The sequence below is a fragment of the Acanthochromis polyacanthus genome, chromosome 17 (genome assembly GCF_021347895.1).
Source record: "Acanthochromis polyacanthus isolate Apoly-LR-REF ecotype Palm Island chromosome 17, KAUST_Apoly_ChrSc, whole genome shotgun sequence".
Lineage (NCBI taxonomy): Eukaryota > Metazoa > Chordata > Actinopteri > Pomacentridae > Acanthochromis > Acanthochromis polyacanthus.
Window position 1 is genome coordinate 19,268,264 of NC_067129.1, and position 22,481 is coordinate 19,290,744.

The window sequence follows — 22,481 nt, forward strand, 5'->3', positions numbered from 1 at the left end:
GGCGTGCTGTTGTGGTGAATACATGGTGATTCCTTGATGGATAAATTACACCAGTAAAGGACCACATCGCTTCTACGACAAGGTCCTGATCATCATAGCCTAATCCCCCTAAGTTGCATGCTGAGACCAGAATAGCTCGTATTCATCTGTTGTAATTAGGTTTATAGTGGTGCATGTCTAACTGACTTGTCTATCTTGATGCGGTGATGCTATTTTTGCTGCCGAGGTTTTTGTTATGATCCTTTAATGTTTCTTCCTCTTTGCCTTCGTTATTCACAGAGGGAATTCCCCAAGTTTTTCACATTCCGTGCCAGAGACAAGGTACATGTTGACATATGACGTTTCTTAAATCATCACTGTGACTTTAAATGTCTATTTTAAAAATGTTATCCAAATTGGTCATGGCCCATGCAAAAATTACCATATATTGGTGCGTCTGATTATTGTGGCATTGAAATGAAACCCACAAATCTGAAAACAAAACGGACAGACCAGCAGCCTTCAGCGCTGCATGTCCTTCCATCACAATCAGTGATGGCTCTTCTTCTCTGCCTCCTCTGATGGTTTCACTACAATGACGCCACTAAAACCCATTAAAGTAATGAACTCTTTAATTATGTCTCCCATTTAAGAGAAATGACACCCATTAGCAGCTTCCTGAGATTGAGATTGGCTGTGATTTCATTTACTTAATACAGTGTGTGGCTCACAGGCATCTGTCTAAGCTGCACCAACTCAGTACTCATGAAATTGCCAATTTTCACTACCTCTGTTAATGTAAGAGATGCTGGCAGGAAAGTGAGTGAAAAAGTTCTACGGGAAAATTTCAAAATAAACTCACTTTGTGTTGCTGTTTGACTTTTTCGTTTGTACCTCTTTGTCAATAGTTTGAGGAGGACAGGATCTACCGTCATCTGGAGCCAGCTTTGGCGTTCCAGTTGGAGCTCAACCGCATGCGTAATTTTGCCCTAACTGCCATCCCATGCGCCAATCACAAGATGCACTTATACCTGGGTGCAGCCCGTGTGGAAGTGGGCACAGAAGTTACAGACTACCGATTCTTTGTCCGAGCCATTATCCGCCACTCTGATTTGGTCACAAAGGTGAGAACACAAAAGAACAAGGATATTTTTTTCTGAGTAATGGACTTTTGCTTTGTATTTCTGATACTGCTCTTTTTTCAGTATATTTTTCCACAAAGTTCTTTATGTACTTCCATCCACAAAATCAATCATAGCAGCTGCTCATGACAGTTATTTTCTTCTGCTCCTTCAACAGGAGGCCTCCTTTGAATACCTTCACAATGAAGCAGAGCGTCTGCTGCTGGAAGCCATGGATGAACTGGAGGTGGCTTTCAACAACACGACTGTACGAACAGACTGTAACCACATCTTCCTCAATTTTGTCCCCACAGTCATCATGGACCCATCAAAGGTTTGTCAAACAATCACATACACAGATCTGACACTCAGAGCACAGTATTGTCACAGAGTTTGCCTCTTACTAATCCTTCCTACAAACTTCAGATTGAGGAGTCTGTGCGCTCCATGGTGATGCGTTACGGCAGTCGTCTGTGGAAGCTGCGCGTCCTGCAGGCTGAGCTGAAAATTAACATCCGGCTGACTCCAACAGGAAAGCAGATTCCCATCCGCCTCTTCCTTACTAATGAATCAGGTTATTACCTGGACATCAGCCTGTACAAGGAGGTCACTGATTCCCGAACGGGACAGGTGGGGCCCAAAGACCGACAGGTGGGGCACTCATACATCTTCCATCTCATCTGCTTATTGTCCACTCATTGGCAAAAGGCTTAAGCTCCCTCCTGGAAACCTCAGCTCCTACAGTGCAATTTGCCAGACTCTCTTGTAAAACTAAAACGAGAAACGAGAAATTTGTCATTTTTACACATTGGAGGCTTTAAGATTTGTCAGTTTGGAGTAGAGATCCAGTATGGCGTTATGTCTGTTGCCTAGTGGACAGTTCCTTTGGTAATGTGTTTCTTCTCGCAGCAGATCAGGTAAGATATTCATCCATCCATCCATCTCTTTATCATCACTCCCATCCATTCAATAGTGAATGAATGTTGAGTAAATAAAAAAATTCATGAAGAACTAAAGGAAAAAACTGAATACATAAGCATCCATTTCATTTGTTTTTATTCTTTTGCTGGGTGGTTGCTTTATTAGTTCCATTATAAGAAACATGAGAGGTGTCTAGTTTGTTTTCTGTTTAATGACCGTAGACATGATTGAGAAGGAAGTGGTGGCGTTTCCTACAGCTATTATACAATAAAATCATTCCATTTCAGGAAGATCATGAGCAATGTTGGGAGGGTAGAAAGAGCCAACGAAAACAACTTTTTGCAATGCTGCTGGCCTCATTCAATAAAATATATCTGATTGGAGGTGCTTGCTAAAGACATCCCTATCCTTACAGCACTGTTGCACATAGAATCTGATGGATGCATTCAGTTACAATGTGTCAGTGGCTGTCGCACTGTTCATAATCATCGCGACCATCATGCTAAAAATCATGATTTTTGTTATCTTACTGCCACAGTTGTCAGTGTTTTTGTAAAGTGACTCCCTTCATTTCTTTCCAGATTATGTTCCAAGCATACGGAGACAAGCAAGGTCCCTTACATGGTATGCTCATCAATACACCCTATGTCACCAAGGACCTGTTGCAATCGAAGCGCTTCCAGGCACAGTCTCTGGGCACCACCTATGTCTATGACTTTCCAGAAATGTTCAGACAGGTGCCGTATAAAAACTTGCTTGTGGTCTTAGCGTTTGCTCAGATATGCTAGGCAGTAAATAATTTAATTGTGACTATTTTATCTTCCAGGCCCTGAAAAAGCTGTGGCACTCTAGTCAGGCCTATGCCCACTTACCCAAATGCCCTCTTCCCTCTGAGCTGCTCACCTTCACAGAGCTGGTCCTCGACGCCCAAGGTCAGCTGGTGCAGATGAACCGACTGCCAGGAGGCAACGAAGTGGGTCTTTTAAGCATTATGCATGAATACAGACGTTGAAAAATTGACATTATACCCATTTGCTTCGACATGACCTTTTTCTTTATCTGCCCACTTCCTATTTCAAAATGTGCAATTTCCCCTTTAGTCTGTAGGTGTCTCTGTGTTCCCTTGGCTTTGCTGTTGAGTGTTTGTTAAGGTGCTTCTTTATAGCAAAGCCTAAGTGTGTGTTAAGATGTAATGCCTGTATGTAAAAAAACAAAATGGTTCATCATGTATCAGCCACAGAGCATCGCAAAATGAAAAACCTGACACTTAGATAGAATTCCCGGTGATACTTTCGCTGTCAAAATCATAAAAGCACGTTCAACACTGAAGTATTTTCTGTGTATGTATTGTGCAGTTTTGTACGGTATTTATTTTGCTCAAACTCCTCTATTTTGTAATTCCAGATTGGTATGGTGGCCTGGCGGATGACCCTGCGAACCCCAGAGTATCCAGCGGGACGTGAGATCATCGTCATAAGTAACGACATCACACACAAGATAGGTTCCTTCGGACCGCAGGAGGACGTGTTGTTCCTGCGAGCCTCAGAGATGGCGCGAGAGAGCGGCATCCCTCGAATCTACATCGCAGCCAACAGTGGTGCTCGCATTGGCCTGGCAGAGGAAATCCGACACATGTTCCACGTGGCCTGGCAAGATCCAGCTGACCCTTATAAGGTCAGTCAGCAAGTCTGTCACATAATACTGTATTTGAGGGTTTTTTTTTTTTTTTAATGTATGCAATTGTTGTAGGTTTTGTTACCTGAAGTCCATTAGTCTCAATCATTTTGTTTTGATAATACCTTAGAAATTTACCTGGTGATATGTACATGCATATTAATGTGTTTCTTTTCATGGGATGTGTCGCACAAAAACTGCAGTTTTTTTTCTTTTATGCCTTCTAGAACATTTATTGACTATTTGTCTTCTGTTTCATTGTCTGTTGTGATTAAGCTCTCCTTGCTGTATCCCCTACAGGGTTTCAAGTATCTCTACCTCACACCTCAGGATTACAAGAAGGTTTCAGCCCTCAACTCTGTGCACTGCGAACACGTCGAGGATGAGGGAGAATCCAGGTACCTTTTTAATACATATTAGTACTCACCTGTGTATTTTAGGGGAATTAATCTTTAAGCTGCTGGAATATCAGTCAAGTGCGTATTCCTTTGTTGCAACCTCGTCAGCTTCGTATAGCAGAGGTGACGAGTAGAAAGCGATATGGGGGGTCACAGCTGGCTTGGGGTGAAGATATGTGTTGCCATGCAGGTACAAGATCACTGACATTATAGGAAAAGATGAAGGCTTGGGTGTGGAGAATCTGAAGGGGTCTGGAATGATTGCTGGAGAGTCTTCCCTGGCTTATGAGGAGATCATCACCATGAATCTGGTAAGACTGCCCTCGTATTCAAAAGCACAATTATACATGCAGTCTGCTCGCCTTGAACAGTACGCTTGAGTGAGTGATCTTCAAGAACAAAGACTTGCTCTATTCAAAGAGTTGATAAGCTGGGTTGCAGTTGCATTACACGTATCTGAAGCTTTAAGATGATTGCCTTGTCCTACAGGTCACATGTCGAGCCATAGGTATCGGGGCCTATCTGGTGAGACTTGGACAGAGAACCATCCAAGTGGACAACTCTCACATTATCCTGACTGGAGCTGGAGCCCTCAACAAGGTGAAACAATTTTTTTAAAATTTCAGCGCGATATTTGTTGTTCTGGTGTTTTAAATTGAAAACAAGATTCTATTATATGCATCTGCACTCTGCTCCCGCTGTGATACAGAATGAGCACCAAATGAGCTGTCTCTAAATTCACACAATTAATGCATCTGCATTTTAATGAGAAGATCTCTCAAAAATATTCATTAGTTGGCCATTAGAATTTTCAGCTAATGTAGGGGGAAGGTCAAACGGATATGCCCGAGTAAAACAAAAATTCACAACTGTTTTTCTGTTCTTTTTTTTTCTATGAACAAATACAAAATTGTAGCTTTTGTACAAAGAATTGAGAGGCGAATGATGTGCGCGTATATGAAGGAAACAAAATTATAAAAGTGTACTGTGATTTTTGAAGCTTGTTCCAACTCGCTGATCAGGCAATTTTGAAGCCCGTTCCTTCTGCCTTTCTCTGTTCAACTAGGATTCCCGTTCCGATCCCAGCCACAGGCCTGTCTGCCACTCAAACTGGAATAATTGAAAGCGAACCATGAAGTTATATTTGCATAGAAATAGAGTGACATGCCAGAGGCTGCAGTGCAGGACACCCATATCATTTGTTTTTAATCAAAATGAAAAGTTTTGCTGATGCAGATTGTTTTGTGCGTACACTTGATTGGTGTGTGTGTGTGTGTGTATATGTGCCTGTGTGCTTGCACGCCTCACTACCTCTTCTTTTCTTGCTTTCCATTCTCTGTCCTTGTCAGTGCATTAAGATGACTCCATTTGAAATTAGATGACAGATCGCAACATGACAAACCATGCAAATAGCCCCATGATGGCACACCTATTTGCTGGCAGCTCAATTGTTTTTCGATGGCCTCACTGTTGAGCTCCATTTGTGGGAGCAGAGTCATAGTAATGGTTACTGACAAATGTCCACAATGAGGATGTGATAGACTGTAGTATATCATTTGTTGGCAAATAATTGTTTTCATTAGAAACAAACAAAAAAAATACCCCACATTTTAACGACCTACACAGGAAATATGTGGGGTAGTTTTTCTCTGCTCATTTGTCATGTGGTTTCCTGGCTATTAACTGAAACTTAATGGAGAGCAGGAGGCTGCCACCCAGAGATCATCATTTCATTAGCTGCTGGAAAGTGCTCATATTTTCATGGGGACCGGATAGTAACTACTAGCACAAATGCCCCAGTGAGCTGTTACTACCAGTTGGCCCCTCGTTTTTTTTCCTCCCAGTCATCTCCCTCTGTTCCTTCTCCTATATCTCCTCCTCTTCTTTCTGCTGTGGAATCTTAATGAATCCGGCGATGGCCGCAGGCATAGGGGTTTTGTGTATGTCAAGGTGACTGCAATGTTTCCTGGGGCTGCCGGCTTTCCTGACAGCTTTAGGAGAGTGCCCTAGATTTGTAGCCAGATACATAACCATTAATGGTAATAAAGAAAGTAAATGATGGCTGAAAAGGTGAGAGCTGAGGGTAGGGATTGAGCTCCTCTCTTATTTTTATGGAACCATGTTAGGGCCCTGCCACCTGTTCTCGGCTGCTTATGAAAATAGGGTGGGCTGGCAGTGAGACTTTATGACTTCAGCTTGGCATAGGAACAACATGAAGGGAAAAAAAGAAGTTTGGTGGCTTCTGTTTTATGCTGATGGATTATTCAGAATACGTGACAACAAAAATTAATGCAAGTCAGTTAAGTGAATGAAATCTTACATTGAAATTAGTGTTTTAGTTTTAGGCCATATGTTAATGCACGTTGTCTGGTAGAAAATTTCCCAGGAAGAGAAGCAGGTGGCGCCTCCAAGCTGTGACTGTTGTGATACATGAGTGTCTGGCTGCTGATCACCTGTATTGACAATCTTTGTGTGGTCTTATTGAGCCCAGCTACACAGTCTTGCCTCCTGTTGTCAGTTAGCTTTGCCCAACGTTGTTTTGTCTTAATTGAAGAACAGAGAGAGGAGAGTTTTTAAAGACTACATCTACATTCAGTTAAACTGAGAAGTGAACTGCTGTCCCAATGTTTTTAGCAGGTTGTAAGAGCAAGTGTAGATTAGTCAGTGTTGTTTACCCTTTAAAACGTTGCTTACTTCCTTGGTGCAGTTTTATAAATCCACATTCAAAGTGCAGACAGACTGACATTGAACAGAGGACAATATTACTTTAGCACCTTTTTTTTCCCTGATATAAAACTCACACTTTTGTCTTTTTCTTATGATAGGTCCTGGGTCGAGAAGTGTACACATCGAACAACCAACTTGGTGGAATTCAGATCATGCACAACAATGGTGTAACCCACACTACTGTTTGTGATGACTTTGAGGGAGTCTTCAATATTTTGCAGTGGCTGTCCTACATGCCCATGGTAACATCTAGCTGCTGTGGTTAAAATGCTGCTTAAAATCTGTTATTATACATTTGTTATTAAGAAAAAATAAAATCTTTTTTTTTGCAGTGTAAATCGAGTCCAGTTCCCATCCTTCAAGCCAAGGATCCCATTGATCGGCTGATAGAGTTTGTGCCTACCAAGGCTCCTTATGACCCTCGCTGGATGTTAGCAGGACGTCCCAGCCAGAGTGAGTAACCGGTTTGGATAAACAGAGAAACTCATTGATTATTTTTGAGAACATTTTGCCATTATGCAAAAACAGATTACTAGAAATGGAACACCTTGCTCAGGTTCATAATTGTGTAGCAGATTAACGGCTCTGATAGTTTCTGATAGACTGGTAGCTATATAACAGCAGATTTTTGTCAAGTCAATAAATACTAAACATTTTGTAGCTCTAATTAATTCATTTCTAACTACTTTGACCAATTTTTGAAAAACATGTTAAATAGCACAGCGATATACCACATTTCTCTCACATTCTACTGGTACAGAATTAATAGTTCAATAAAAGGAGAACAGTTTTTTTTATAACCAGTTAATTGTCAGAGGTATTTCTTAAGCAAAAAACACCAAACACTTGCTGGTTCTACTGTCTAAAATTTCAAGATTCCCTGATTTTCCATTTTACTCTAAATTCAACATCTTTACATTTTGATTGGACAAAACAGGTTGGTTAGTTGGATAAAGCAAGCAATAGTGAGATGTCAAATTGAGATCTGGGAAATGGACCTGCATTTTTCTTAATTTTTTTTACCAATTTTTTTTTTTTTTTGGACACAATGATCAGGGTTGATAGAAAGGCTGAAGCGATTCGTGGAGTTATTCGAGTATTTCTGTCGCTAAAATTCTCTGAATCGAGGTTCGTTTAATCCACTACATACTAGACCCCAGGTCACTAACTGGCAGACATCATCGTATACGAACCCGGACCTACAATTAGTAAATTATGAGGGGATTTTAAATTGGACAGGACGCTTCTCTTTTAACCGACGTAGCTTTTCTAGTGTTTACACCGTTGGTTTAGCAGATCAGAGGACTGAACTACAAAGGCAGTTTGACATAGTCAGGTTTTCTTTGTGTAAGTCGGATTGACAAAAGCTAAAACCTCAGTCAGACTTAGCAGGTATGAAAGTGGCTTTCAACATTCTTTAACACAGACTTGCTGCTTCAAACTCGTCCACACAAACAGGAGCGTTCAACCCCTCATTTGACTCGTTTTCCGCACAAAATGAACCGATTGCAAACAGATTGTTTTGATAGAGAAAAATAAGGAACATAAAAATTTATGTTGGTAAAAAGCGCTGTGATTGCAAGTTATGATAGACAGAAATGCTGGTAGAAAACTGTTAAACGTGCGCAATGTGTTTATTTTACCGATCAATGCAGCTGATTATTCTCTGTAATAAATAATAATATACTAATCAGTTTTCTTGTTTGTCTTCTATCAGCTGCAGTTTAAACGGACCAAATATAGAAACATGTTTATGTGATTTCTGCATCACCAACTAAATACATGTGGGGTTCACATGGCTTTGAGTTTTAGTTAAACACCTCTGTACTATATATGTACAATACCCATGTACTATACTGCATATGTACAGTGTATGATCAGTCTGCCCGTCTTCCGCCAGGACGCTTCTTTCTGTTACACAGCACACTCGCTTCCACTTTTGATGCTGTAACACACATGCCAAGTGCAGAATCTCATCACACAGTTGATTGCCAGAATAATTGATGAAATACTTGATTACTAAAATATTTGATAACGAGTTGATAATTACATAATCATCACATTATTCACTTAATACTGCTGACGTTGTAGCGCTCTTCTCTGTACCCATACATCCAAACCATTCTGTACCAGTTCTGACTTAAGATTTTAAAAAAAGATATTTCTTTATATAACATTTAAGCGTTGACTATGAAGATAATTTATACACTTTCCCTTTTACTCTACAAACCATCAATAATACTTTAACAGTGGCTGTTAAAAGTCACGCTGCCATTTTTGTTTGTTATTTAAAGTAAATACAAAGATTTATTATTTCAGCCTGATATTTCAAGAGTTAAAGGTTGAAATAATTCATTACAGGAGAGAGGCTATTAAAAAAACTAGGAAAGAAACAGTGAAGCTTAACGTCATGCCGCTAAAGGCAAGATCAGCACCAGAATTGATGCAGTGTGTTTCACACTGCAGGTCAGGACTGAGGAGGTTCCACATCAGTGTAATTACAGCTTGGGATGGCAAAGAGATCAGGGGGACTGTGTGGGAAGCCAGTCGACGTCTCTGATAGTGATGAGTGGCGAGGCTTAATTGAATGGTAACCTCAAAGGCTGAGCATGTTCCTCAGAGTGTGCAGGCAGAAAAAGAGCTGAGCAAGCCTGCTTATACAGTCATCCATCACGGTTGCTGCCAAGATTACAGATTCGGAAGAAAAAAAAATTCCACAAGCTCAGGCAGTGTACACAAGAAAGCCAGGGATTCTAAAAACAGCATGGGGAGAGAGAATTGTTTCTGAAAATAGATTCAATTGGATTTTTAACTTGCACTAAATCACCCCAAATTTTTCCTCCTATGCTCTTTTTTTTTTAAGCGTTTTACATTCTCTTTCTTACCATTTTATATAAAGCTCCGAAGGGTTCCTGTCAGAGTGGTTTCTTTGACCATGGCTCTTTCATGGAGATCATGCAGCCTTGGGCTCAGAGCGTGGTGGTAGGCCGAGCCAGGTAAGTTCCACATAAAACTATAAACCGGATCACAAATGAATCTGTTATCTCATAGATGAACAGCTTTTTAAATTTCTTAAGATAGTGTGTAGACATCAGCATTGAATGGACTCTCTTTACAGACTGGGTGGGATACCTACTGGAGTGGTTGCTGTGGAGACCAGGTCAGTGGAGCTGTCAATCCCAGCTGATCCAGCCAATTTGGACTCCGAGGCAAAGGTACTGGTAGCATAAGGTGTATATATTTAAATGTGAACATTAATAGGATATTTTTTTGGTGTGTATGGACTTATGCAGATTTTCCCTTTTTTGTCTTCAGATCATCCAGCAGGCAGGACAGGTGTGGTTCCCAGATTCTGCCTTTAAAACAGCCCAGGCTATTAAGGATCTGAACCGCGAAGGCTTACCTCTCATTGTATTTTCCAACTGGAGGGGCTTTTCTGGAGGAATGAAAGGTACGTTTATCTTTGCGGCAATCAATCGATGTAGGATTGAACCCGTTCTTCATGTTATAATAATCATAGGGAATTATTCTTTTCAGATATGTACGACCAGGTGCTGAAGTTTGGGGCCTACATTGTGGATGGACTGAGGGAGTACAAGCAGCCAGTGCTAGTCTATATCCCCCCTCAGGCTGAGCTGAGAGGAGGCTCCTGGGTGGTCATAGATCCAACCATCAACCCCCGTCACATGGAGATGTACGCCGACAAGGACAGCCGGTGAGTTTGACAGATAAAAAGCAGATTAAGCGTTGTTATTGTAAAACCAGCTGGGCTCACTTACATCATGCCTCTCTTCAGAGGTGGAGTGTTGGAGCCTGAAGGAACAGTGGAGATCAAGTTTAGAAGGAAGGATCTGGTGAAGACCATGAGGAGAGTAGATCCGATCTACACGAGTCTGGCTGAAAGACTGGGTGAGTCACACACTGATATTCTTCAGTTACAACTCATTACAGGTATCTTTGACCCTTTTCGGCCGTGTCCTCATTTTAGTGAGGAGCAATAGATCAGCTGGGAGCATGCGCGCTTTTATTGTCGTTCTTTATTTGGTGTTGATTGTGTCATCTTCACTGGAATCCCCGAGGAGACGTGTCAGTCACAGCCTCCTCGGATCAATCACAAGCTCTCCTGTCTCTCCTGCGCAGACTATTGATTTTCCTTTGGTCCAATGCTGCATTGGCTTGGCGCTTTGGGCAAGCTAGTGGAATTGAGGTTTACTGCGGTGGGTTTGAGAGCTTACAGATTGGAATTAACAGAAATCAGTCTTAGGTGACAGCAGCAAGGGGTTTGGGGGGAGCTCCAAAGCAAAATGTTGTAGGCAGGAGTTAATTCTCAGCTGCATTCTCATGTAGAACCTAAATTGATGGTAATGGAATACAAGCAACCCACATATGAAAAGCATTTGAGGATAGGATTTCAGATTTTCACACCAAAACTCTGAAGGACACCGTGTGTCCTTTCAGTTTCTTTCCCATGTACTCGGGTTGTCATCAAAACTTCTGCATTTGGTTTTGGGGGTTTTTTTGCAAATAATTTGGAAGCCGTGTTTAATGATGTTATTTGAAACTCCAACAGGAACCCCAGAGCTGAGCCCGCCTGATCGAAAAGAGCTGGAGACCAAGCTTAAGGAGCGTGAGGAGTTCCTGTTACCCATCTACCATCAGGTGGCTGTGCAGTTTGCAGATCTTCATGACACTCCAGGTCGCATGCAAGAGAAGGGCGTTATAACGGTGAGAACGAATTTTTACAATATGAATGTGCAGTACGTGGACAACCTGAAAAAGCCTGCAGGGGAGAATCAGTCTAGCTGCTGCACCTGCCTAGTGAATAATGTTTGGTCTCACCAGGCTGCGAGACTCGTCCTCATAATTATCTTCTGATGACCCTGGTCAATCACCTAGACAACTACAGAGCAGCCTCAGGCAGGCCCCGTCTCATTCTGTGCCTTCAGTCCCATCTTTCACACACACACACACACACACACACACACACACACACACACACACACACACACACACACACACACACACACACACACACACACACACTTGGCTCACATGACCAGAAGGGTGTTTCACAGATGGAATGGTTGTCTGCGTGTTTTTTACACACAGTATGTGCTGGAGAGGGTTACTAACTGCACTGGTCTGATAAGAAGCTGCGATAAGATGGAAGCCATTTACCAGACCATGGATGACCTCAAGACCTGAAGTTCACCAGCCAAAAAATGTGTTCTAGTGGGTTCTGTAGTAACATCCTCAAAGCTTCAGTTCACCCTGTTTACTTAGTTTAGAGAGTTGCACATTTCTGTGTCATGTATTATTCTACTTTAAAAGTGGTACACTGACATTCAGAAATTCACACAATAAGTAACTTTTTGCATCCACAGAGCTATATCTTGGAGCTATGTAATCAGTGTGAGAAAATAAAGAGTCAAATCTGCAACATACACCTTTTTACCGAGTGTGACATCTTATGAAGGGGTTGGGATTGGCTGAAAATGACTGATATTTGAAAAAATATATATACATTTACATGTTGGCATTTAATGTAATTTAAAACTTGTGAGACACCTTTTTTTTTTTTTTTTAAGGATATCCTGGAATGGCAGACGTCTCGTCAGTTCTTCTACTGGCGCCTGCGACGTCTGCTGCTAGAGGACACCGTGAAGAGGAAGATCCAAGCGGCCAACAGTGAGCTGACAGACGGCCAGATCCAGGCAATGCTGCGCCGCTGGTTTGTGGAGGCTGAAGGGGCTGTTAAGGTAAAACCCACAGCACCCATTTTAGTATTTTTTTTTTTCTCGTCTATGGCCTCCCAATCTCTCTATTCAGTGACTCTGAGTGGAAAGTGCCAGAGAAAACCATAATTGATATCTAATAGGGTTTGGCTGTTTATAAAGTGATGGTTAACTTTGAGGACTTTAGAAAGAAAGAGAGAGAATGAGGATTAGGATGAAATTAATTGTGAGAATTTGTGAAGCTTGCTGTTATTTTACACTAGAGGTCAGCCAACATGTTTCTTTTTTAATTGCAGGCAGAGGTAGTGATTATAAGTAATGAAACCCAATAACTGATGGTTGACTGTTGATTAGCTACTAATCATGACGTGTAGCCAATCAGATCATGCTGTAGGCGGGACATTGCTTTAAACCAGTGGATAAAGAGAGATGCCTGCAACAGAGCCAAAGTAGCAAATCTGTAGGTTAGTTTATTTTACTGGGAATCACTTGAAAACGATAACAATACCGATAATCGTAAAAATGCTGACTCTCAGACCTGATAATCAACCGCCCAACAGTTCATTGACCCATATTTTAAAGGTTCCGGGAATTTTAAAAATACTAAATTGTGTAATTTGGTACTTTACCTAATGTCTGCTACAATACCTTGTACAAGTCTATGCGAAGCAGCTAATGACAATATCAGTCTTTCTCAGTAAAACTATAGTGGCCAGTTCTGTTGAGTTCCAGTAATCAAAAATAAGCATAAAATTATTCAAAGAAATACTTTGCATTCTAAAATCCAATTGCCGTAAAAAGAAAGAGATTGAATTTGGACTAAATACCACACTCCTGGACTATACCTTTTCATAATCTCATATGCCAGAGTTATTGACTAGGTCTGAACTAATATCTCTCTTTTTTTTTTTTTTTTTAGTAAAGTGTGTAGCTGCACTAAAGTAAACCCCATATTAGCCCCTGGCTGGGGTAATGAATACAGAGGGAGGTTTGTTTTTTTTCCTGAAACGCTCATCTCTTGTCCACAAGGTGTACTAGATTAAAAGGTAGTAAATATTCCTATTAAATCATCCTGATTAAATACAGATGAACTGATTAAGTGGTAGTCAGTGAAAATAAACATCCCTCAGAGACACATAGCTGTGGTTCTTCTTGGCCCAGCCACATGCTCAGGAGACCAGCTGCAGGGGTGACGGGAGCCCTCTCAATGCTTGAGATTTCTTTTCGAAGTGGCCTTCTTGTTCGCTAATACATTACCCCAATCAGGACTGGCTGTCTTAAGCCACAATTAATCACAGCCCTGGCACGTGCAGATAGGAGAGCAACATGCTGTTTCTTAATTAAAAGCAAACAGATTAAAAATGATTAATAAGGGCATTAAATGTTCTTGTGGACCTCAAGCAGGACTGTTCATAAAAAGGCAAGCCCCCATTAAACCCCTCTACCCTCAAATCTTTGCTAAGCCCTCCAGCCTGGCTTTGTTAGGGATCAGAAATACCAGCACTCATGAATACTAATTTCCCTATCAGGTCCACTCAACAAGACATCAGACTCCCACTTTGTTCCTGCCCAGCTCTTTTGTTGTCATCGATATTTATTTTGAAGTCAAGATGTTTTTTTTTATCTTGACTGTTTATTTGTTTTGTGAGTCTGAACTACCCCCTGGGATGTTTTTATTCCTCTTGACATTTATTCACACTCGCATCATAAGAAAAGCAGGATCTCCAGGCATTATTTAACCGTAACTACTCACAACGATTCACCTTCTGCTCTTTAACGTAACAATGTTGTGCAGGCTTATCTGTGGGATAACAATGAAGAGGTGGTGGCATGGCTGGAGAGGCAACTAGCTGAAGAAGAAGGCGCGAGGTCCGTCATCGATGAGAACATCAAGTACATCCGCCGGGATCACATCCTCAAGCAGATTCGCAGGTGATAATTCTCAACAGTGCAGCTTCACTGTGGTGAACAGTTATACAGTGCAAACTACTGCAGTTAATTAGCTCTTTTTCACCTGTCTTTACTTCCATCTGTCCACCTGAAGAGCTCATGTTTTCTTTTGTCTCCCCGTTCTCATATCCAGCCTTGTTCAAGCCAATCCAGAGGTTGCCATGGATTCCATTGTGCACATGACCCAGCACATCTCACCCACACAGAGAGCTGAGGTGGTGCGTATCCTGTCCACTATGGAGACGTCAACCTCCTCCTAGCGGGAGCCTGGCCTCTCCCCCCCCCGCCTGGCTGAAGCACTGCTCAAGCCACAACCACAGCCAAAGCAGCCTGGTTCAGCCGGATCTGCTCCTAACTGTGGCCTGGGCTGGAAACTCAGACTGGAGGAGCCAACGTGATGGCCCTTGGCAGCTGCCAGGTTACTGATGAACCGTTGGCAATGATTCTCACTTAGCACGAGTTTAGGTGTTTGACATCAGTTATAACATTTTGTAAACTGACTTACATGTAGGTTAACGTTTAGAAAAATTGATGTATTTTGTATTAAAGTGCAATTAACAAATGTCAATGTAGACATATCTAGTCACTAATATTTAATAATGTGTTTGGAGTTTACACAGTTGGCTCAAGAGGATGTTTATGCTTCCATGATAATCAGTGGCCTCCATCCTTTTGAGCTGGAGTGTGCACAACAGTTAATTAATGTTGTTGTCCTGTTAAAATGCACCTTGGTTTGTGACATATGCTTGTTAAGATTTGCAAGTGTTTTGATGACCAGCTTGACAATGACAATACATAGGAGGGAGCTGGCAAAAAAAGGGGGTTTTACACTCCCAAATAAGGAGCACTCAGTTACTGAACAAAGGTGGGGAGCACTGTAACAGATTTGGACAGGGCCAGCCCAGCAGGGAGCAGGGACAAGGTCCCTTTTAGACCCCGACTGTTTCACAGTTACCCTGCAGTGAGCAATGGGCAGCTCGCCTCACAACAAAACCACAGCTGTCCCTTCTGTTCTCACCCACAGTACATGCTGCTTTAGAGGCACTTTAGTGCTTACTGTTCCCTTACATGGCACCTTGAATCAAATCTGCACAGTTTTCACTGTTGCACCTAGTATGCAAACATGCACACGCACACAGTGACACATGCATGTGGAGTGGATAATGGAGAACTGAGCACAGTACTCACACAGAGTGAATAATAGCATGCTTGTTTAGAATGATGTTCTTTGCTCCCTTTGGTTATTTTTGACAGCTGTTGTGTTGCTCTTAAAAGCAGCTGTGTGCTTTTTAACTAAAGAAATACACTTGAGTTAGAAAGCCAAATCATTACGTGTCTGCTGACAGAACAAAGGGTACTGTTCGCCTGATCTACACGTTACATGTTGGATATGGTGTCTAATTTTAGCTGTAGTCCTCAGACTCTGTTCTATTTAAAGTTTGTATGTCATGTATATGAAAAGTTACTTATTTTTATTAATTTTTGAACAGTTTGAATCACATCCAACTTCTCTTGACTACTTGAGTTTGTTACTAATAGACAGGGAAATTCTGCAAACTGTATCATGAAGAGAAGAGTACTTAATGATGGCAAAACAGCAGCATACTGTTGAATTCCATCTTTGAGATCATTGTGTCATGTGCTCTGCTGACAAAACAACAACAATGTGAAATGGCTTCATGGTCAGTGCTGTGCCTTTCATGTGCCCGTATTGACATGTTGTCCAGTTGCTTCATAAGTAACTGGTTGTTTCCTTGTACAGGGATGAAGAATATTTACTGATATGAGCTTTAAATGTGTCTGCAGATTTAATAAAGCTTACTCAACTTACTTTAAAGTGTGTTTGTTTCAAAAATCTCCAATAAAAAAGTCAAAATGTGCTTCTTAACAAAATGTAAGCTTCCAGGAATTTTCTCTAATTTAATTTGTCAATTATTTTTATATATTGATGATCCTGGAGACAGATAATCACATCACTGGAAGCCTCATTAATTTTAGCAGTCAGAACAAAGTCTATTACTCTGGAGAGACATTTTCTGATTACTTGAAAATGATAGTCTTCCCATTCCTCAATCCACAAATGATTAAAATGGCATTTTCTTTTCGGGTTTTTAAACTTCAACAGTATTAAGGAGGATGAAGCACATCAAACAAATATTGAGGGATCCATCTCATCCTTCTTTTTTTTTTTTTTTTGTCTCATTCTTTCATATCATCCCCTTGGCTCTGTCAACTCTATTACCATCCTACCAACAAATATGTAAGACAAATTGAGTTGCATGCACCCAATACCCACCACAATTATAGAAGGCCCAATAAGAAAATGAGTCATTTGGCAGTATAATTGGAAATGTGCCTTGCTTGGTCTCTCTGGCCTCCCAGAGGGTTTTGCTCATTTGTGGTGGCATGCTAGGCTGGCTAATTCTGCTTTTAATCACTGACAAACTGCAGAATCAGATTCCTCCTCAACCACTGAAGTGGAGGGAAGAGGACTGATTGGTGAAACTTGTAGGAAACTGCTTAATGTCCTTTTCTGTAGTTAACAGTGTGGACTGGACTTGCTGATTTCTGATAGAACACATTTAGTCACATCAAGAGTTCAGATAGGCTATGTTGGCCTTTTGTTGGTCCAAAGAAGCGACTGCTGGTTTCAGGCAGAACTGAAAAAAACAAACAAAAAAAAAAAACCATGAGGGAACAGCAAGAAATGTAAATGGGGAAAAAAAGAGAAAATCAGAGTCTGTGATGAGACTGAAATGGAGGCATTAAGATGGCGCAGAGGGGAGGCTCAATCATGCATCTGAGGCAACCATAATTCCACATTCACGCGTCTCAATGACTTGACAGCACTTGAGAGACAATGCCTGTGACCCAGTTGCAGAATTCCAATTAGCAGGGTGTATGCAACAGTTGAGATGAAAAGAGAACAGGGTCTTTACAGAGCCCCAGGGCTGTCTGATTACTGCCTGAAAACAAGAGTCCTTTGCCTGTGACAAAGAGTAGGCCGACATAGAGGGAGCGGCAGGCCCCAGCTGTTCTCCTTCTTTCCAGGCTGAGGATTTTGAAGAGCTCATCTCATCTCCGCCTGCCTGCCTGCCTGCCTTTTTACATTTCAAACATACGGCAAGTGTATAGCAGCCCAGTCACAATGAGATGCTATTCAGATGTGTCTTATGAGTTCAGTAACTCCTAGAATTTTCCTGCCAGTCTGGGATGGAAATAGTTGACCTCTGGTTCAAAACCTGACCTCTCTTTCCTCAAGGCATTTTCAGAATATCTAATGTTTGACACAATCATAATTATGACTGTATAGCTACTTTTAGAATCTTTTTAATCCACAAATATAGAAAATGGTTCACAAATTTACTGCCCCAACAGAAAATGTACATTTGCACATTTCAAATATAGTATTATCTGCAGTAATGTGAGCAAACTTGCGGTAAATTTCTTACAATTATATTAAAGGACCTTTTTTAATTTAACAAAACTATGAGTAAATTAGTGTAGTGTACTGTTTGTCATTTTATATGTGTAACTGAATTTGGATTTGACTTGTACTGTATTTTGAATACCTATTATTAATGTAGTGAAATAAAAAAATATATTGTTCTTAACTGTAAGCTAGGTTCAGTATTTTTATTCTCAATTAGTGTATCACATATTGAAATTACAATCACAATCATATTTAACTTAGAGTGTCAGATTTTCAAGAAATTTTTTGTTTTTGTGTTTTTAAAACTGCTATATTTGTGCATTTTGTTGCTTTTATAGAGTTCACAGAACACTAACTAAGCACATAAATCAGAAGTATAAAATCCTTGTAAGAATTTGTAAAGACTGATATGGGTTGTGGAACAAAAGAGGCTTATATCAACATTTCCAATATACATTACAAGCAACTTACTTCATTGTGAACCACAAAGGTATGGTAAGCATAAAAGCAGCAGTTTCCTATTAAATTTAGCACCCAGAACAATGCAGCCATATATAGTAGTTTGATCAAATACGACATGAATCCCAGTCCAGCTGAAGTGAAGCTGAACCTCGAATGGGAAGTAAAACACTGCTGTCACACTACAGGTTTTGTTTGAATTTACTTTTATGAAGGTGGTGCTCGAGTGAGATTTCCCCATGCGTTTCAGGCCTCTCATGATTTATGTTGTTTGATAGACTTATATAATGAAGGGCAATGTGAATCTCTGAAAAAGCCATTTCCCTGTATAGATCAGAAATTTAAATAAATGATGCATTGTGTCTTTAATGCAACGAGTGCAGAGTTATAGTTAATCTCCCCGGGGGCAGGAAGGCAGCCTGTCAGCCAGCCGCAGGGCGTCAAAGATTACAACACCCTGTGATCATCACCACATAATGCATACATTTTCATTCTGCCAGAGCTTGGTAAATATTGGCTGAACACTGGGCTGTGGTAGAGAAACGCACGTTAACCTTCTGCAGACAGAATGAGGAGGAAGGCATCGAAACAAGACGCAAAGTTATTTTTCACAAAATAAAAAAGCCCGTCATCATGTCGTGTCTTCAAAAGGGAGTCGAGAAAACAACAACTAGCTTATGATTCTAATGCTGCGGCTCAGGCACCTGACAGGATTTGTTACATATATTCAAACAAAGGAAACATAGATTGGCCAATATAAACCATAACATGCATAAAAGCCTCTTATGGCTGGGTACTGCAGACCAGGTGAAGCTGCTCTCTGTAGCATGCAGCTCACCGCCTCCCTTCTCCTTCCTCCCCCTCCATCGCAGCATTAACATTCATGGAGCCAGTGGAGTGTGGCGAGCCACGTACATCGAGCCAACTACGAGATGCAGGATGAGGATGGGGATGGGGGCGGTGGTGGTAGAGGCCCCCACTGAAAAAGGCTGGTGGAAGAAGGGGAGGTGTGATGGTGTGATGGTGAAGGTTGCCCAGTATGGGATTGTGGAAAGGTCAGCAACCAAAGTGCCACACCTTTGGTCATACATCACAATTATTACCGTAGGTCACTGAGTGGTATAGGAATTATAGGAGCGGTGACAGGCATGGTTGAAGAGTGGGCAAGGCCGGGTTAGCAAGAATTCCCTGCCTACTGTTACCTGGTAAATGTGGAAATAGAGTTTCAGCCACACTGGCAACGTGGCTGCAGGGATGACAAACTGTTGGGCCACCACTTTGGGCTATCCTGAAATATCTCAACAACACCTGGGGCAACAGCAATTGGATTTTGTTCGTGATCTCGAGAGAATGAATTCCCCTGACTTTTCCTTTACTGAAAGCATCAGATTGACATTTGTGCTTATAATAACATATCTTTACAACCGAGGCCTCGAGCAGTTTCCCTTCCTCCAGGAGCGCTGGAGGACAACAGTGGTGATGATTGGCCTGACCCTTCTCTGTGGCCCGGAACTGAAGAAGTGATTGAGCATTCTCCAGTCACACAAACAGTGCTGAGCACGTTGGAGAAATTAATGGCTGACCTTCAGGTCATAAAGGACCAAGTCTATGGCCAGTAGAGCACACTGTCACCAGCATCAGAGCTGCACCGAAGACAGTAGCTATTTATTATTTCCCTTTTTTGTTGCTTCTGTAGGACCACACACACAAATAATTACTCTACCAGTGCCCACCCATCCTCTTTATTAACAAATCTACAATAAAAAGGACAGAAAATGGCCAGTGTCTTTAGTCTCCATTCTGACAGTTCGAGCGAGTGTCAAACACCAACCATCTTACATTAAATGTGTGATTGCACACCTACAACAACAACTGAACAAATGAAAACAACATGAAAGTTGGTAAAAATATTTAAGATCTTAAAATGACTTTTCCTTTCCCACCATGTGACCCACAAGTCTGGAGGAGTGCCAGTGAATCTGTAGGCAGCCCCCAGGAGATGAACTGTCATCATTTTGTGAACTTTTAAACATGATGATGCAAAGAAATGCTGTGGCTCAGACTCACATTGCTGCTGGCATTACCTGTGGATTCTTGCATATGCAAAAATTGTTTGGGTTTAAACTATTCATTTAAGATCCTCTCTGGTGAAAATCAGGTTGTTTTCTTTTTTACCTTAACATGTCTATATGGAGGGTTTTTTTAAAAAATGTAACTTAGTCTAAAAATGGTATTTTCAACCACGCTAGTTAAATCCAAATGAAGTCAATTGAATAAATATGCAATTAATAAATAAGAAACGTGGTTGTAAACGTCATAAAATGTACATAGATATATTTGCTATCTCATTGATATAGTTAAAATGTTTTAAGCCAACACAAAGTTTTTGTCCTACTTGTGATAAAAGTTCATTGAAGCAAGTTTGTTGGAAATTTACTAGTTTTCTGTTCACTGCATAAATGTTCATGTCAATGTTTTATTTTCTGTAATTCCATTGAATGCTGTACCTTTGATATGCGCGTATTCCAACATTGACCATGTCACGTGAGAAATCTCTGCGCAGTCAGCTGTGAAGGAAGCAGATGCTATGAGGACTATGTCAGTCTGGTAAAAAAAAAAAAAAAAAAGCCTGTAAAAGAAGTGGATGCAGAGCGTATTGGTTCGTTTTGGATGGTTCCAAACAGATGTAAAGTGAGTACTTGATGTATTTTTTTTTGTGCTAGAACGGAATGTTTCGTACAGAAATGTAAAATGCTAATCGTGTTTAGTGACGTAGCATGCTAACGCTAAGGCTAGCTTGTGTTTTACTCTGGTATGCACAGTACGGAGGTATAAACTCGATTTTAAAACTAAAGAGAGACTTTCAAATGTACGGCAGACTAGGGACACTCTCTTTGGACCCTGCTGTGGATGAGAAGTCCCTTTTGTCGGCTGGGCTGTCCTTCGGTCCAGCTGCTCCCGTGAAGCCTGCTGTCGGCCGCCGCCATCAAGCTCATGGACGTGGTCACTTCTCATGCTGCCGGCTGGCCCTGTCGCCATAGCTACCGATTGAACTAAGGATTCGTGAGTACCATTATAACAGGTGCACGTGCAAATTGGTATTTTGGATTGCATTGGGAGTGAAGCGGCCACGTGGTGTTTAAAGGCCACAACGCACCCAAGCTAGTGTAGCCGCGCTAGACAACCCACGGCAACGAATTTAATTCTCTGCCAGGGAGGGTCTAGTTACCCATAGATATATACAAACACTAGATGTCTCATGAGCGCTGTCAGCCTATGGGGAGCAACGTCGCCACATGGCGGCCATCTTGGGACAGGGCTGCTCGATCACTCATAACATTAAAGTCAATGGAGCATGGATTTTAAAATCACTGTAGATTGCTCAATTTTCAATCGATTTTACAACAGCTTGGTTTGTTATAAACGTCAGAGATGTACTTGTTTACTGCTTACATAAGAATAATTAAAACCATTGAATTCATATAATAATGAACACAGATATCATCTTTTTTCAGCATAAATGGATGTAAATGTAATTTTATTATTTAGCTTTGCACTTCTTTATTACTATCAGCTTTCTAATGCACAGATAAAAACAAAGCTCAACCAAAATCAATGCACAACAAACAGAGATGTTGTCTTTTCTTTTCATGAACCTGGTGCCTCCATTACCCACAATGCATTTCGGCTGCAGGCTAACTAATCCAGGCATAGATGTATACAAACAATAAGTCTAAGGTCTCAATCAAAGTCTCTTAACAAGCAAATAAATACAACCACAACCACAAAGAATGTAATTTCACCTAAAGATTAGGTTCTCAAAAAACGTTGGTCTCAGGAAAACCTAATAATTGAAAATCAGATTGTGAGTAACACCATCTTCAATGTGAGTAGCCAGGCAGAAAAGACACACAACTATGCCGCATTTTTCAAAACGAAATGCTGCGATTTCGGAATTGAGCCCGAATCATAGCCACGTTAATAAGGCTTGTAATAAACTAAACCGTTTGTAAATCAATCAAGAATTGAGCGAGTTCTGAGTGTTAAAGTGAGGAAATCATCCACCTTACCATTGACTACAGTA

General features: G+C 41.1%; 1 protein-coding gene across 4 annotated transcripts in view; it reads left to right on the top strand.

The window, feature by feature from the left end:
• The window catches only part of acaca (acetyl-CoA carboxylase alpha), a 35,073-nt gene extending 18,738 nt beyond the window's left edge, over nt 1-16,335 (top strand). For 2 of the 4 annotated variants that reach the window (XM_022206537.2, XM_022206539.2), the window contains 21 exons: nt 280-321; nt 888-1,103; nt 1,279-1,434; nt 1,527-1,730; nt 2,603-2,758; nt 2,848-2,994; nt 3,426-3,695; nt 3,996-4,093; nt 4,284-4,404; nt 4,583-4,693; nt 6,919-7,062; nt 7,153-7,273; nt 9,720-9,816; nt 9,939-10,035; nt 10,136-10,271; nt 10,358-10,535; nt 10,617-10,729; nt 11,391-11,545; nt 12,409-12,579; nt 14,351-14,487; nt 14,639-16,335. In XM_022206537.2, coding sequence (XP_022062229.1) covers nt 280-321; nt 888-1,103; nt 1,279-1,434; nt 1,527-1,730; nt 2,603-2,758; nt 2,848-2,994; nt 3,426-3,695; nt 3,996-4,093; nt 4,284-4,404; nt 4,583-4,693; nt 6,919-7,062; nt 7,153-7,273; nt 9,720-9,816; nt 9,939-10,035; nt 10,136-10,271; nt 10,358-10,535; nt 10,617-10,729; nt 11,391-11,545; nt 12,409-12,579; nt 14,351-14,487; nt 14,639-14,765 — 2,997 coding nt within the window. In that variant the 3' untranslated portion in view covers nt 14,766-16,335. Of the gene's footprint in view, nt 1-279; nt 322-887; nt 1,104-1,278; nt 1,435-1,526; nt 1,752-2,602; nt 2,759-2,847; nt 2,995-3,425; nt 3,696-3,995; nt 4,094-4,283; nt 4,405-4,582; nt 4,694-6,918; nt 7,063-7,152; nt 7,274-9,719; nt 9,817-9,938; nt 10,036-10,135; nt 10,272-10,357; nt 10,536-10,616; nt 10,730-11,390; nt 11,546-12,408; nt 12,580-14,350; nt 14,488-14,638 lie in introns of all 4 variants that reach the window. The other 2 variants (XM_022206536.2, XM_022206538.2) reach the window with 1 other exon arrangement.
• Nucleotides 16,336-22,481: the final 6,146 nt, after the last annotated feature.